We start from the raw sequence: 17,894 nt of genomic DNA on the forward strand, positions 1-17,894 counted from the left end.
AGAAAATGATGATTTGCTTTATAAAAGAGTATAAATATAGATATGAATTGAGTCATTGGGACTTTCTAAATTTAATTTTTAATAATGTAAATAGATGAGGTTAAAATATCCTATTAAACAAAACAACAAATATTAACCCAACTTCATTAACTAAAGCATTTCTCTTTGGGAAACACTCATATTATAACCCTGCCATAATTAAGTTGCAAAGTTGTGTATTCATCGTGAAATTTGTATAAGAGCATCACACTTTCTTGGGTTGCATGGAGTGTCACATCTACACTTCACTACTTTTTATTTCTTGTAATCAATAAAAATTTAGAGAATTTATTGATTTAGTCTTATTTTAATTTTAGCCTAGTAGAAATAGAAATCTATATAAAATTTAAGGTATGTAAATGGGGTTATACTTTTCCTTATAATAACAGCTCCATAACCATGGAATGATTTATAAATTTATTTTTCATGTCAGTTGATATAATGCATGAGTTATATATATGGAATGCCGAATGCCACGTACTCTATACAACTTTCTGACTGATAATGCCCTAAGTATGGTTTTAATACATGTCATATGTTTTCTTACTTTATCAATTCTTTATTTCAATATACTCCTATAAACTAAGGGATATTATAAATTTAGTATTTCTTCAACAATGAAAAAGAAATGGGAAAAAAAAAGAGAAAGGAAGGTGGAGAAAAGGAAAAGTTTGAGGGGGTGATTTTGGATGGTTGTGAAAATCTGACTGGACAGGGAGGTGTACAATAATGAGTGACAATGCAAAACCGATAAAGCTTAAATGACACCAAACTCACCCACTCTCTATATGCCGCGTGTCATAAGATTATCAGAATGGCTTTTCTGTGTCAGGAAAACCTTTCCTTGCTTATTCTCATTTTCTACAGAAATACGTACTTTGATATTTCCATGAGAAAATGGAGTAATACTCCCATATTGGTCATCAAGTAATTATCTTCTTTAATATATTAATTGTATATGAACAGTGCCCATCCTGCATTAGCTTAAATATTTCAAATGCCTAAAATTTAATAAAGTTTTGATTAGCTCAATTGATTTTCAATTCATTGTTAATATAAATAAACACGGGTTCGAATTTTAGCCTATTTTTTTTTTTTTTGGCTTTTCAGAAATTTTATAATATTATTTGTATTGAATGTATTGCTGGCATCATCATACGAGAGATTAGTGTGTGTTGCTGCTACGTGTAAGCTTTTTAACAAAGATATCTATTAATGATCATCATACGAGAGATTAGTGTGTGTTGCTGCTACGTGTAAGCTTTTTAACAAAGATATTTATTAATAATAATGCTTACATATTTCATATTTTTTTTTCATTAACCATATGTACTGTGTATTTACTAGGGTTTACTCTTGCTTAGAATATAATCAATCAACTACTATTGCTGTTTCTATTGACAAGGTAATTTCTTGTGTCTGTGTGTCTTTTTTTCCTTTCAATTTAGTTGTTAATTTAGGTTATTAATTATTGTCAAAGGATGACAGTTTTACTAACAACCAAATGTATGTAAATTTTATAATGGGTAAATAATTAACAGAAATAAAATAAATATATATGATTCCACCACATACTTTTAAGACTAAATTTTCGAATAACAAGTTGAAGAACGAAAGAATGCAACCACAATGAATTATACATATATAAAGTATATATAGAGATAAAACCGAATGATACCGAAAAAATGAATAAAAGGAGAGCTTCAATGGCGTATATCTTCTTCTTCTTGTACTCCCATATCGGAGTAATACTACTTTCTTGGCTATGGCGATTTGGTACAGAATTGGCATTTGGTGTAAGGTCAGCCCGCTCTTCTTTTTCTCTGTAAAAGATATTCTATATATTGAAGATTTCATGAAGCTTGGGAAAACTGCTAAAAAGATCTTCAAAGGAATTATTCTAGTGGCATGTTGGTGCATTTGGCGGACAAGAAATGGTAGAAGATCGAATGAAGACTCGGCTAACGTGGAAATAATTTTCCAAGATATCAAGGCTACTAGTTTTCTTTGGTACAAACGTAGAACTAGAAAACATAGTATAAGTTGGCAAGATTGGAGTCAATTCAATATTGAAATGTAAGTATTTGTACCAGTGTCGTTCACGCCCGACTTGGGTGTGGCGACGTTTTTTAATGTGAATAATAGTTACTTTTCAAAAAAAAAAAAAAGTAAATACTACTTTTTGATTTACAAAAACTACAATTATTTATTTAGGTTAGATATTTAACTAATTTTTTTTATTAATATTTGATAGAGTTTTTTATTTCAGCCTTCCAAACCTTTTACAAAGAACTTATATTTCTCAATTGGATTGTTAAAAGTTTTATATTCCCTCCATCTCATAAAAAGCCCGTCAAATTATAAAAATCCATAATAGAGTCTGTAAAACAATTATATCAATAGTTAGTTTTACATTTAACCATAATTTCCTTTTTCTATAATTTATTTATAAGATTATCTACTGTATTACTCTAAAATAACTTTTAACACTTTTAACTCAATTATTTTTTTTAAATCAATGTATATTTTAACTCCTTAAATTAGATTAATAAATGATATTATATTTCTAAAAGATTAATAAGTGAGTCTAGGATAGTAGAAGAACTTATTAACCAAATCTATACTAAGTATACTACATATTTTAATAATTCAATATAATAGAACATCTAGTCAACCAAATTAAGGGTACTAATATACATTTTGACCAACTTTATGTTATGTGATTAAAAAGCATCTAAACAAAAATAAATGACCGAAAGTTGACAAAGTCTATGCTTTGCGTTTTCTGATCGATATATATTGGTTATATGTAAGTTCATAGATGACAATAAATAATGCAAAAATGTGAAAACTTGCCAACGAGCTTATAAAAAAGTTCGGAGAACTATATAAAATTCTGAAGAGAAAGACAGAAAAATCGTCCGGGCCCGGTTAATATTTAATACTCCAATATATGTTTTTGGAAGCACTAAATAGTATGTGTAAACTTAGAACGTACGAGCATTAAAATCCCTTTTGGACTCTACCTCCCCCTTTGCTTTGTTTCACTTCACTTCACTTCTCACGCATAAAACACACACACTTGACTAGTCGTCAAACTACACTCCCACCTCAAAGATTCAATCTTTATTAATACCCAGAACTTAAATTTTCATTTTCTCTTTATAAATCAAACTCCATAGCCTTTTTTTGTTTGTGGGGTTTACTCTTTCTTGATTTTCTTGTTAAAGACATAAGCTTTTTTTTTCCCCGGGAAATTTCTTGCTAAAAATAGATATATAAAATGGAAATGGAATTTTGGGGTTCAAGAACTCACTCAGCTAAACACCACCAAGTTCACACTTTGCAATCTGGCCGTCTTAGCAACTCTGGTGACTCTCTAAAGCCTTATTTTTTGCTTTTATTTTGGTTAAAATTTGATCTTTATGAAGAAATATCCAATCTTTTTGGAGATAGTACTGTTTTGAATATATTTAAGATTTTCTTGACTGTGTGTTAGTGTGTGTAGTCTGGTTGCATAATAAGATCTGATCATCTATGTTAATGTCAAATTCAAGAGTCGGAATATTCTGATGTCCAAAATTGTAGATGAACTGATGAAGTTCTTTAATAAAGACTTTTTATTGAGGTAAAGAATAGTTTGTTTGTCTTTTTGAAGTCAAACCATAGTTACTTGAGCTTCAATAGTTCTTGACAGATAATGGAGATGAGTTTTTCATGTTGAGGTTAATAATGGAGACGTGCTCATCTTTTTTGTCCTGTGGTTCTTAAGAAATGATGGAAATTGGTTCTTAAATTCTTTGTCAAATTGTTAAATTGCTACTCATTGACCCTTAAACTGTATTTGTTTGTAGTTCTTGACAGATAACTAAAGCTGGGTTCATTTTAATTCTATCCAAAATAATACAATCTTTTTTGATGTAGATAATCATTTGGGAATGGATGGAGATGATGATGTTAGAGCCTGGTTTCCCTGCCCTTTTTGTTATGTTGAAATCGAAATCCCTGTGTTTTGTTGTCATTTGCAAGAAGAACACTGTTTCGACCTCAAAAATGCGGTATTCATATATCACTTTTATGGATGTATTCATCTGTGGGTCTCATTGTATATTGAATGGGACTAGCAAGAGCTTAGATCTTATGAAACATCTTGGTTTCTGCGATTACTTGTTTATCTAAAATGAAAATTTTCGTTTAGGTCTGTCCGATATGTGCTGCAAATTTGGGCAAAGATGCACTTTCTCATTTCACATCTCACCATGTCCATTCGATAAAGGTACTCATACACATCTTTACATGCATTGTTAGTTGATAATTTGATATACCTATGAATGAGTTGATTTGGCTCATTTGGGTTGTGTTTTGTTCAAAATGGGTCGAGTCACCAAATTTAGCAAAAACATGAACGAGTGAGAGGTTAAAAGTAAGAAAAGCCGGTTGACTTGTAATGCTTACAACCTTCCAACTTATTGATGTAGTGCTTAATTTTTACTTCATTCATTTATGTATTAATAATATGGACTTGTTCAAGAATTGTACTAATAGGTTAACCCAACCCATTTTGACTGACTAGTTACCCAAACCAATTTGACTAGTCACCCAATCAACCAGCCGTGCCCATCATTCCACCTCTAGCCTTTAACCTGTTTGTTGCTTGGTGGCAGAGGAGAAAATCCCAGAAATCTGGTATGTGGAGTAACGGTGCGTGTCTCACACGAGAAATAGCTGACAGGGGAAACATACAAGAAACAGCACCTGACCCATTATCGGCATTTCTTTACAATGTTCCACTGTCAGAGCTTCAAGAAGATCAAGTATCAAGCGAAACTTCTGATGTTAAGAGGTATATGTTCTTTCTTGTAGTAGAATTAAAAAAAAAAAAAATTTGTTAGCAGATACAACACAATGTCAAAACCAAACCATTATGTGTCTAATATCCGCTACTGAACCATATGTTAAATGTGCAGCACAAAAGAGGAAGTAGAAGTGAAGGATCACGAAGAAAAGAGGCATCGAGCAGCATTCATTCAACAACTAATCTTTTCCACCATATTCTGAAGTAAAAACGTCTCGAAACGCAAACCATATTAGTAAAGGAAGTTAGCATTTGTATCAGTTTAAACTTTGCTATACTTGATCATCTATAAGTTGATGGTTTAAATTAATTAGTGTTTTAATTTACCAGATTATGTATCCATCATGTATCTGTAACCTATGCAAGTTCAATGAAGTTAATCAAAACCTTCATCACTTAAATCTAGTTTACACCTCAGATGCATGTATATTGACATTCAAAGATTTATAAACCAAGAAGCAGAAACCAAGACCAAATTGTTACATTGCAAAACCAACTCAATTAAAGCGACAAAAGCAAATAAAGATGGTAATTGCATAGGGCTACACATCAAACCAAGATCATATATGCAATGATATGATTAAGCTAAGATACTAGAATATAAGAAATCCAAGAAATGTAGTTGCAACAAGCATGTGTGATATCATAAAAATGCAAAATTAAGTGCATACAGTTATGAATATAAATCTCCAAACAACTCAAAAGTGACACCACAAACTTGAGATAGATAAAGAAATCACGCGATAATGGACTGGATAACACCAGCACCAACGGTCTTTCCACCTTCTCTGATGGCGAACCTCATTCCTTGCTCACAAGCAATAGGCATAATAAGCTCAACAACCATCTTCACACGATCACCTGGCATAACCATCTTGGACTCTTCATCTTTATCATTCATAATCGATGTAACCTTTCCAGTAACATCAGTAGTCCTCATATAAAACTGCGGCCTATACCCTGCAAAAAACGGCGAATGCCTGCCACCTTCTTCCTTCTTAAGCACATAAACCAAAGCCTCAAACTTTGTATGAGGGGTAATCGTCCCTGGCTTAGCCAAAACCATCCCACGTTGAATGTCCGCCTTCTGAATACCTCTCAATAACAACCCAACATTATCACCAGCCAACGCTTCGTCTAACAACTTTTGAAACATTTCAACACCAGTAACAGTAGTAGTCCTAGTATCTTTCAGCCCAACAATCTCAACTGTCTCACCTATCCTAACTGTCCCTCTCTCGACCCGACCCGTGGCAACAGTCCCACGACCCGTAATCGAAAACACATCTTCAATAGCACATAAAAAAGGCAATTCAGTCTGTCTTTGTGGGATAGGAATATAATCATCAACAGCAGCCATAAGTTCATAAATTTTATCAACCCATTTATTCTCACCTTTAACGATTTTCGGGTTTTCAGTTAAAGCCTCTAAAGCTAATAAAGCAGAACCCGAAATAATCGGGATATCATCACCGGGGAATTCATAAGAAGACAAAAGCTCCCTAACTTCTAATTCAACTAATTCAAGTAATTCCTCATCATCAACTTGATCTTGTTTATTTAAAAAAACAACCATATTAGGAACACCTACTTGTTTCGCAAGTAAAACATGTTCTTTTGTCTGCGGCATTGGTCCGTCGGCGCCGGAAACAACCAAAATTGCGCCGTCCATTTGTGCAGCACCAGTAATCATGTTTTTCACATAATCAGCGTGACCGGGGCAGTCAACGTGAGCGTAATGACGGTTTTCCGTTTCGTATTCGACGGTAGCGGTGTTGATGGTGATACCTCTGGCACGTTCTTCCGGCGCGGCGTCGATTTCGTCGTATTTCTTACCGACACCGCTGCCGGTGGAAGCTAAGGCCATGGTCAAAGCAGCGGTGAGGGTAGTTTTGCCGTGGTCAACGTGACCGATGGTTCCGATGTTGACATGGGGTTTGGTTCTTTCGTATTTCCCACGCGCGGCCCGGACAGTAAAGGAGTGACGGCGGTGTGAAACGGCGGCGTTTTGTGGTGGGGATTTAAGGAAAAGAGTAGTAGAGGATTTAGAGATGAAGGAAGAAGATAAGGAGAAACTGGAAGAGGGTTTTGGTGGGGTTTGTGTGGAGGATGCGGCGGTTGTGTAATTGAAGGTGGTTGCCGCGGTGGCTGCGGCGGAAATGGAAGCCATTGGATGGTGGTGAAAGGATAGGATTTTGGGTGGGAGGGAGGGAGAAGAATGGATAGGGTGAGTGAGGATGAAAGAGTGTGTTTGTGATTTTTTTTCTTTTTATTTCTCAAAGGGAAATGAAAGGGGGGTTTGTGGATTTGGGGGTTTTATTGGGTTGGAAATGGTGGGTTTTTTTAAGGATCCGATATGGGTGTTTGTGTGTGTATGTGAGTGTGTGACGTGTATTGTCTTTGTTCATATATTATATTGAGTTTTTAGTTATATGCAACGGGATTCATTTATCTTTGATTCTTTTCACCACAAATTATTGGCTACTAACTTGAGGTTGATTTTAATCATTTTATGTTCAAAAAGAACTTGAGATTCATGGCTTAGATGTAACTTCATGCTTTATTTTTTTAACCAAAACTTTAAAAAATGCGATTGATTCTATGGATTTCAAGCATATTTTCAATAATATCTTAAAGAGGTTGTCAAGAAGGGTTTTAAGCTATTTATATGGATATTCTAGCTAAATCACATACATCTGGTTTAAATGAACTTATCATCCATAGATAATTATAAAAAGAAAACCTCATCCGTCAACATTCTTAGAAAATTATGATTAAAACGTGTTTTCTGTAATTCATGTTTTCTTGAAAAACGAAAATGGAAAACAAGAGGTGTTTTCCTCAAACAAACGCCCTAACTATTTTTTTCTCTGTTTCTCCATCCCTCCTATTAACCTATCTTTTGATTAGTATTAAAAAGATAATGACCGGTTGTTTGTTATAACTAGTATGGTCTATTGGGATTCACTTTTTAATCAGCGTAAAAATCATTTATAGAAGATTGAATGAGTGACCTTAATCTATGGTTACAGAACTAAAGCTATTAAAATCAAAATTAAAGAAACAAGAAGTTGTTATTTCATCAATTGTATTATATATATCTCATGATAGTATCATACGATCTTTGGAAATCAATAAATTGTTTGATTTTTCTGATATAAGACCAATTGGCTTGTTGAACCGTGAACCGACCGTTGTCCAATTTAACGTTCGGTCCGGTTTTCAAGACTTGATGATGGTGAATGTTGTATACAGTACTTGTTATGTGGGGTCGTGGGAATAAGCGGTTATTGGGCTTTCGGTGCATCTAGAATTGGGCCTCAAATCTATGTAGAATGGTAGATCAATAAGTTATCCTAGCCCGCAACTCTGCATCATTATAGAGTTAAATTGGGCACATTGGAGCAAATGATATTTTTGTCCTTCGGTATGTGAGTAGAGAATTGTTTGGGTGCGATGTTTGATATGGCTGGGGTCCTTACACTCAGATTGTTCAAGTAACAAGATCGTTGGATACTTGGATATGAGTCATGTGTCCAGTGTACTTTGTTGCTTGTTGCAACGTATCATGTGTTTTGACTATAAAAGGTCAAACTGTTTTTATTTTACTGCATTTCATACACAAATACACAATCACTTTATGTCTCCAGAATATTTGTTAAGAGTATTTTGACAGGGAAACCTTAAACTGTGTACTGGATTGGTACCATACCCATCATCTAAGAAGGCAGATATACCTGTAAGACACCTTCATACATAACACCACCACGGCGTAGCTCGGTCCCCGTTGGTGTGTAATCCTTGACTCGCTTGTATGCCTCCTTTATCATGGATCAAATAGTTTTTAATGGGTTTAGGAAGGAGAGATGTGAGAATTCCCCTTTTTATAGCTTTGTAAACTTCTTCAACTTATTGTATCCAAATCCCAATCCCGCTATAACACAAATCTAGTGCTAAACAAGGATCCTTCGGAAGCTGGCTCAAAAATCTAGCGGCTCAATATGATGTTTTTATACGACAAAATTTTATTTACATAGCCTTTTTCGTGACAAATAAATGCCACATGAAAGATAAAACGCAAATTAACCATATTGAGATCGGTAAAGAAACCAAAAACTAACTTAACATTTTAATCATGTTCAGGATATCAAAAGTGGCCATAGTACCTAACCCGTCTTCATAATGAAGATGCTGTAGATATTCATGGGTTTAAATCGTCTCTTCATATTGGTGTGTATTGACCATAGAGGAGACACTGAATGATATAAACATTGACCCTAGGTTCAGTCTCTAAAAACATTAAGCGTATCTCACAGATTGAAACTCCAATTATTGGTTCATTATTTTAACATGGATTTGCCTAAACAAACAAGCTAAAACTATTTTTTTTTTTACAAGATACGTGAATCTAATACTGATATAGAAACAGATGTTGCCATCTAGAAGCCAATATCTTTCAAGAACAGAGCGAGACATTATGCACGTTAGATTAGATGTCAATTGTAGCAGTTTTCTAGCAACTGCCCATGGTACCAAATCTAAAATCCAAAATAACTCCATATAGATGTTAGAAAGACACATCACTACACTTAGGGTTGCAATTATTAACTAGATGATTGGTTTCATTATAACATTCTTAAAGCAAGAAGGGAGTAAATTTAAGATTCTATAATTCAATAAGCAAAAATAATGGTTGCTGCACAGCAACCCAACTGAACTCACCCACTAGGGCATGCCCCTCGCTTTCAATGCTAGCAAACTGGTGGTTTCTATTTCCGGAGTGCGTTCATCTTGTCCCTGAGATAGTAAAGCTTCGCCCTCCTCACTTTCTTCTTGTCCAAAATCTTTATCTCTTTGATGTTTGGTGAGTATCTGATATCATTAAACCCCTTAATATAAGCGCCGGCCAACATGAATGTGTAACAGAAAACCCTTGCTAGGCTTATACTTATGCAAACAGACAGTAACAATATCAAGGACACTTACAGTGGTAGTAGCGACTCAACCCCAACTCCTGCAACAAGTCTTCTTATTCTGATTGTTGAATTTAGACCTGCATTGCGTCTCGCTATGACTATTCCTTTCACTGTCGATACCCGTCTTTTGTTCTCAGGTGTTTCCTGTCATTTCATGGATTGTAGAATTTATATAGAAGATTAGCCTTTTCATAAGCTTCAAATACAACAATAGTACACATTATCAATACAGTTCCCATACCAATCTCATCTGGATTATATAACCTGGCCTTATATCAGGTATCTCTCTTTGTGACCGGACTTCCTGCACTGCTTCTTTATCAAGTATCTGCAAATGAATTACATGTTTAAAATTAGGATAACCAAAATCAACTTCCAACAAAAGGATTAAAATGAAGATAAGACAAGATCTATTGCCTGCATAATGTGCCTGGCAGTTTTATCGAGCCTCTTGAATTTAATGCGTGATGGAACCTCAGTAGCAGCAGAAGCCTCTTGTGGATCAGATTTAAGTGAATCATCCAATGTAGTAACTCCCCTACTAATCAAGCAGGGTACCAGTTGGCCCCCCATCAATAAGCTTGGCCTAGACTCTTTGTAGGCTGATGCTACTGAGATTATGCCAGTACGTTTGCATGAAACAGGTAATTCTCTCAAAGAACCATAACTTTTTGTCTGAAAAAAGATAATCAGAAGTTAAATGATAATATCCTTATTACTAGAACGGTAACTTCAATAAGGAAATCAGGACCAGGGCTTGCAAGACGATAATCAGGATTCGAAAAGGTCACAACTAAAAACATCTCCAAGCCTGAAATCTAACATCTGAAAAACTGGTTGCAGATTATATAAATAGATCTTCACAACACCCAAACTCAATGACTTAAAACTTTATATAAACATGTTCTCCAACTAAAAAGGGTGTAAAGACCTTAATTGTTTTGCACAGTATAGATGCAAGACACACAGTAAACAAAACAATAGTTCAGATATATAACGAACGTCGTACTAAATGCTTCCAGTATGTGTGATCTTAAATGCATTATGCAAGGGTTGAAAAGCCATAACTAGTATGTGAGTCTCATCCATCAGTGAAACACACCAACACCTTCAAACAATAAACCTATGAACCACCGCCAAGGTGGCCTAGCGGTCAGGCCACTGATTTCCTCACAAGATTTCTCAGGTTCAACCTCGCTAGATGAACATCTTGGAAGTGCCAGGGAAGGGTTCGAAAACATTGACAGGGATACCCTGATAGGCCACGTACATATGAGTCAAAGACTCACCCACCATCGGATAACCTCAACAAGGAATATCTCATCCATTCACAAAATAAACCTATAAAACAATACTGGCTGTCTATCTAGATAGACATACATACTTCCTCGTTTGAAATTCAAATATATCTACCAGAGGAGGTTTTACTAATTCGGGTTAGCCAGGGACGGCGAACCATTTTGACTCAGATGTATCAGCCTAATCGGTAAGGATTTAAACTTGAAACCTCTTGTGTTGAAACAAGACTTTGCCATCAGACCACTTTATGACGTTTATTCACTATAACGCTATCAAAATGGTAATGCTAATTCACTTGGTAAAGGTTTCCTTTTTTCTTATCATTGTTGATATTTGATTACATTATGCCCACTAAGAAGTACCATTTAGCAAACAATCAATACAAATAAATCGCAATAGTCACCAAATAAAACACCTTTCTCACATTATCTAGCATCTACTACACAGCCTTAGTGTAAATTTTATTACAATGACAAAAGGAAAATATCATCATTTTTACTCAAATCAATGTCTCTAAAGAACCCTAATAATCAAGATATGGAATTTCTTAGCAAAAATCCCTAAAAAATGCTGTGAAGTGGAGAAATTAATTATCTTTGAAACAATTAAAAAGGAAAATTACCGAGAAATGAGAAGGAATTAACCGAGAGGAAACAACAAACCTAGAAGTGGTTGAAGAATCAAAAGATTTTAAGGCGTGGTTAGTGATTAATCTAATTCTCCCATAGAGAGATTGCATTTCTTCCTGATCAGTTTTAATTTAAACCACCTCCTTTTCTTTTCCTTTTTTTAATTCTTGTGATGATATGATTTTGGCGACTCAAGAGACGGAATTGGAAATTGCAAAACCCTTCTTGTCGTTGGATCTTCAAAGCAGAGGTTTATGACCCGAATTATGTTTTCTTTGACGAAACTGCCCCTCAAACTAATATTTGAGACCCATGGGTGAACCCGATAATCATAAATATGGTATCCAATCGGAAGTGAATTAAGATAAACATGACGTTTTTTACGGGTTTTTTTTTATCAAAAAAGTCTAACTTATTTTACAAGGACGGTTGTACGATTTAAAATCGGTTTTTTATTTTATTTTATCATCTTTTCTAGTTTTTTTTAAAGTAAAAGAAAACCCCAGTGTCACACTCCACTTTAGGCGGAATCGTAGGATATGACGAAAAACATAACATAGCACATGGGATTTATAATAGAGTAATACTAAATGAAATCCAAATGAAAGTAATTTCCACAAGCAGAAAGTCTAGGCAACACGCCTCAAAATAGCAAAGAAGTAACAATTGCAAATAGTGTTCAATGTTTCAAATGCAATCTAGGAGTCCATGAAGGATCTCTTTATTAGTCTTCCTAATGTCCATATGCTCACTCTCCTTAAGCATTGTTATTACTTGAAAATGAATGCTCGAAAATGTCAACATAACGTTGGTGAGTTCGTAGGTTTAAAGGAATACAAATGAGTTTGTTGTGCATGATATATGAGGTTTGGACAATAGTGTAAATATAAACATGTAGCAGCCTGTATGTAATCCAAATACTGATCAATGCCATCATAGTTATCCAACAACACAACCCCATAACTCCTGCCAACAAATACAACCCCATAACTCCTGCCAACAACTCAATCACACATTGTATGCTAACAAACTACCAGCTGGAATATAAAGTTGGTTAATTGTTATCATTGTTATCCATTGTCATAAATTGTCTTCAATAGATATCGACAGACATCTATTGCATCATAGGAATCAACACAAGCAAAGCTAACATGCACATTTCATAATTACACGTGTTTGTCCAATAAAACAAACAAGTTTTGGCACAACTAGTAAAGAAATGAAAAGTGTTTTGAGCATCATTTTCCCCCAAAGAAATAAAATAAAAAGGGGTCACGAAACTCACCTCAATCAGCAAGCAGTTGTGCGAAGTCCAAAAGATCACTAAAATCTACACAACCTATACATGTACAAGTTACAATTATGGACATGGTCAATAACCGTCCACTGTAACCCGCATTTGATGATATACATATATGGCTACTTTCAAAATATTCACAACTGATTTGTCATGTATTATTAAGTTACAAGTCACATAACTTAATATAGTGCATTTGTTTTAATGATATACCATTGGTTTCTACAAGTTCATATTCACTGAAATTTTTGGTAACTTTATCAATTTTTTTATTAGGATGAAACGAACAATTCAAGCTTTCAAATCTTAACCACTGTAACCTTAGAGTGTTATATACTTACATAAATTTTTGCTTAATTTATTTTGCACGTTAACTACTTTTTAAAAATTCCATAATTACAAACTAGTCAGAAAATTCACTGTTTGCGCGCAAAAAAGTTTTATAAATGTTAAGGGCCTTCGAAGCTTCAAAAAAAATCCAAATTTTTTACTGTACACTTTTAACATCTTAAAAATGTTTCTGGAAAAAAATAATCTTCCAGTTCATAAAATCGACCAAAATATGACTGTTTGAAGTTGACCTAAATCTGTTCGGAAAACTTAGCTTTGTGCAGTTTTGTTATAAAATTCGTTTGGCAGCCTTAAACTTCATATTTTTACACGAAACCAATTCCACCAGAAAGTAGGCTTCCTGAATTTAATTTTAGACACCAAAAACGTGACTTAACCATCTTCCATGACCAAGATACGACCTTTCAAAGTTAACAAACCGAATCTGTCCAGATTCTGAAATAACCCAAACTTACTGTTTTAAAGACTAATACAACTAATATTCATATATAAACTTTCAAATCTTTCCAACACCTATTTACATCTGTTATTATGATTTCCATGCCTTCATAATTGATATTCTTTAATTACATTAATTATTATGCTACAATAAGTATTTACACTTTTAACATTAATATGATATATATTTCAAGCTTTTGACTTAACCCTAAAAAAAAACACCTTTCATTCATTATTATATATTTTGCCATAATATATATATATTCATCAAATAGGTTACTTATAATAAAAGATCAACAATATATATATATATATATATATATATATATATATATATATATATATATATATATGAAAAGAAAAGATAAGTAATTTTTACCCCAAGATAGATGATCACTCCTTAGATCATTTATATAAATAAAACAAGATTGTCTTCTTAAGTTATTTTTAGAAAAATTGTGATGTGTCAAGCTTGAATTATTTCCTACCAATATTTATGAGAATACATGATGTCATATATAATTTCTTTTAAGACTTATCTTGCCAAAAATTTCTTAGTTTAATTTGCATACTTGTATTTTTTTTTTTTTAAGTAGTCTTTATATTTGTTTGTGCATTTTTGTTATTATTGAAAACTTCCCCGAATTAACAAAAAAAAAATCTGAGCACGTTTGGTCAAAGTATATCTTGTCTTTACCACAAGCCATTTTCTGGTTAAATTTGTTAACTTTGGCACAAATTCGTGGGTTCATCAACAATAACTAGAACATTTGTTGTTGTTTTTTTCAGTCTAAACCATTTTAGTGCAACTCTTGGTTGATAACTTTATACATTTTTACTAATAAAATTATAAATTTATCAACAAAACAAATAACATATTACTTATTTTTTGGTAAAAGTTTTATAAAATAACCCGGATTCAATCCGGGTTGATTAACTAGTACCTTAACAAAATAAAATATAAATTTTATTAGGATTTTAACCATAGATTTTTATATAATAAAACTTTTAGAAAACATATTGAGATTTATATTATCTTAACAAAAATTCATGAATCCTTGGAGAATAAATGGCAATTGAGAGATTATGGAAATTGTTTTTTTTTTCTTTGTGGTGGTCTTGTTCGACGGCAGGGAAAAACACAAAGAGTAATTGTGTTTTAGATTTTATTTTATTTTAATAATAACTAATAATGCTTTAATCCCATACTTGTAGAGATAAGTGTTAGAGTTTGTTTACAATTAGAATATGTAATTATTATTAACCAAGAATTGAGATGGGATGGGAATGTAAATCCCTTTTGCCGTAAATTCCATATATTGTAAGGATAAGTTTTGGTATTTGATATAAACTCATCAAATTACATATGAAGTTTTTAACTGTTTTATTTATTTAACTTATAATTTAATAGTACAATAGCTATTATCATTACTACTACTACGTATGTATAATTATTATAATTTATTTTGATGATGATGATCATAGATTTTATTCACCAATAAGTATTATATAGAAATTTATATGTGTCTAGAATTGAATATGACATATAACTATATGTCTAGATATCAACGGGAATAACTATAATCATCTATGTTTAGGATAATAGAGTGATTAAATCCTAAACTAATGGTATTCAAGTAATAGGAGTTACATATTGGAATTATCACCACATATTGACTAGTCAAGAAATTTGGAATGTAAGTTAGAGATTATAATAAATCACCAGTTTTGGTGACGGATGTCACACCAGTATTTTGTGATAATTCTTGAATTTTTCTGATCACCACAGTGTATCTAGAATAACATAAAAGGATTCATATGTTAGGATTTATATTGAAAGGGTCGAGAAAAAAGGAGGGCTAATGAAAGTTTTTTTTTTTTTAACAGTTACGAATCGAATATCATAACGAATGGTCTAGACTGTCTTAACGGTGTCTACGCTAGATCCCCCTCACCCAATATCTAGTAGGAGGAACAACTCCCTATTAATCCTATTAATTCGTCTAAAGACACGACAATTAATAGGAATAAACCTTGAATTCAAGCCTTCATTTTGAAAGACTTCCATTTGCCACTAGGTTATTAATTCAATCCCTATGCCACTGGGCTAATGAAAGTTATTAATCCTTGCGCGGTCGTTCTTATTGTTTTCGGCTATATTTTTTATACATATTATTATTATTTTGTTTATGGCGATGAGTCCCAATGGAACATGTTATTACTCGTCCAAAATCAGGTAACTATCAAGGGCCTTAGCTAGTTAATGTAAAATGGAAATCAGAGGAACAATTGTAATATATAGATTTGAGCTTATTTAATGGTGGATTGTATGAATATTAAGGATGAAAGGTGAAGAGAAAAAATATATCAATTAAGTCATATGTATGAAATTGGGTAAAACTGCTTTTTTACAAAAGGTAGGGTTTAAGGGTATTTATACATGTAGCCTATTTTCACTAATGTCCTTTCCACACTTAGAAAATTACAATTCAACAACATATTTTTATATTTAACAATCTCCCTCTTGGTGTTGAATTGCAAAAGTTGCATCGTCTTCATTCTTGACGGGTCCTTTTTGTTGAGAATCTTTGTTATGGAGTAGACTTTGAAGCTTTCTCTTTGTCTTTATCGTCTTCAAGCAACTTTGACTTTTGGATTCTTAAACATTCTGTGAGGGAGAAGACTTGGGTTTCTTGTGAAATGCGAAAACTTGGTATACAGTGCGGAAGCTTGGCTTGGTTTTGAGTGTGGCTCTTAGTTTGATCTTCCTTTCAGTCTTTGGTTATTTGTCTCTTGCTCCCCCTCAACCACTCAATTTTCCCAACAACAAATAATTCATTCAAAAATGATTTTTTATTTTAGCTCCCCCTCAAACTCGGCATAATCTTCGGAGCAAAGAATCAAGCAAAGCAATGTGCTCCCCCTCAAAAGGATAACCAACCTCTTACACTTTTCTCCCCCTCATGATTAACATATATAACGTGTTCATCATGCAACTATGATTGATAATACAAATGGTGAATAAAAGATTTAATTATGAAGTAACGTATCAATTAAACGGGTTTTGTACGAGCTGTACACTAAAATGTGTACAAGCCAACTATGATTGATACCAATTGTAATATATAGATTTAAGCTTATTTAATGGTGGATTGTATGAGTATTAAGGATAAAAGGTGGAGAGGAAAAATATATCAATGAAGTGATATGCATGAAATTGGGTAAAAGGCTTTTTTACACAAGTTAGGGTTAAGCACTTAAGGGTATTTATACTAGTCACCTATTTTTATTAATACCCTTTTCACACTTACAACATATTTTTATATTTAACAACCAAGCAAATGCTCAGGAACAAGTCCTTGTTTGAGTAAACCAAACCATTACGATATTTGATATTTTTTGCTCCAGTGCTCCTGGCTATAACATGCTCCCTGGTTGAAACAAAAATGTGTCGTCAACCAAATGCTTAAGCATATGGATATGTTAGTTGGCTATACCGATAAGATGAAGATTTTTTTTAGATATTTAAAGTCTGAACTACAATTGTCTAGACCACATATTCGTGAAATAGATCATGAATGTTTGTCGGGTTAAGAATAGTTGTTGAATTATTGTTGTAGTTGCGATCATCTATACAATGTGTATTTGTATCTAATTGGAGTGCTTCTGCCAAAAGTGATGTGGATGATACAATTATATACTTTATATATACTATACTATATACTATATTTAATGGAAAGAGTTATGAATAGTAACGCACCCGCATGGCTGGTTACGATTCGTCTCATGTTACACCTCGTTTCACTATTTGGTTTTTGTCATATCGCATCCCGTTTGAGTTTTTTATTACGGGTTACTTATTGGTTTTTTTCATACATTTTCCTTTTAACTCATTCAACCGTTTTGTGGCCACACCATATACGTACCACGTACTATTCGCATTTTGTTACATTTATCTTGCTTGAATTCTCATCCCGTTTTGGTTTTCTGCTCCAGATTTTTTATGGGAC

At 33.3% G+C, this 17,894-nt stretch overlaps 3 protein-coding genes across 4 annotated transcripts; 1 reads left to right on the forward strand and 2 right to left on the reverse strand.

The window, feature by feature from the left end:
• The first annotated feature begins 3,054 nt into the window (after positions 1-3,054).
• LOC122589420 (protein DEHYDRATION-INDUCED 19 homolog 5-like) lies at positions 3,055-5,295 on the forward strand. The gene is made up of 5 exons (XM_043761714.1): positions 3,055-3,410; positions 3,964-4,097; positions 4,238-4,315; positions 4,704-4,882; positions 5,007-5,295. The coding sequence occupies exons 1-5, from the start codon at positions 3,323-3,325 to the stop codon at positions 5,095-5,097; spliced, it is 570 nt and encodes a 189-aa protein (XP_043617649.1). The 5' UTR covers positions 3,055-3,322; the 3' UTR covers positions 5,098-5,295.
• Positions 5,296-5,513: 218 nt separating this feature from the next.
• Positions 5,514-7,147, reverse strand: LOC122589419 (elongation factor TuB, chloroplastic). Its single transcript, XM_043761712.1, has one exon. It carries the CDS (start codon positions 7,062-7,064, stop codon positions 5,631-5,633), a length of 1,434 nt encoding a protein of 477 aa, XP_043617647.1. The 5' UTR covers positions 7,065-7,147; the 3' UTR covers positions 5,514-5,630.
• Positions 7,148-9,433: 2,286 nt separating this feature from the next.
• On the reverse strand, positions 9,434-12,032 carry LOC122589320 (50S ribosomal protein L19, chloroplastic-like). Of its 2 annotated transcripts, none has more exons than XM_043761605.1 (5): positions 11,792-12,032; positions 10,288-10,545; positions 10,112-10,198; positions 9,881-10,014; positions 9,434-9,766 (listed from the first exon to the last, which is right to left on the reverse strand). In XM_043761605.1, exons 1-5 carry the CDS (start codon positions 11,906-11,908, stop codon positions 9,664-9,666), a joined length of 699 nt encoding a protein of 232 aa, XP_043617540.1. In that variant the 5' UTR covers positions 11,909-12,032; the 3' UTR covers positions 9,434-9,663. The 2 variants fall into 2 exon arrangements, with proteins under 2 accessions (XP_043617540.1, XP_043617541.1); XM_043761606.1 differs by having other exon boundaries at positions 11,832-11,920.
• Between the last annotated feature and the right edge of the window lie 5,862 nt (positions 12,033-17,894).

Source organism: Erigeron canadensis, chromosome 2 (assembly GCF_010389155.1).
Source record: "Erigeron canadensis isolate Cc75 chromosome 2, C_canadensis_v1, whole genome shotgun sequence".
NCBI lineage: Eukaryota > Viridiplantae > Streptophyta > Magnoliopsida > Asterales > Asteraceae > Erigeron > Erigeron canadensis.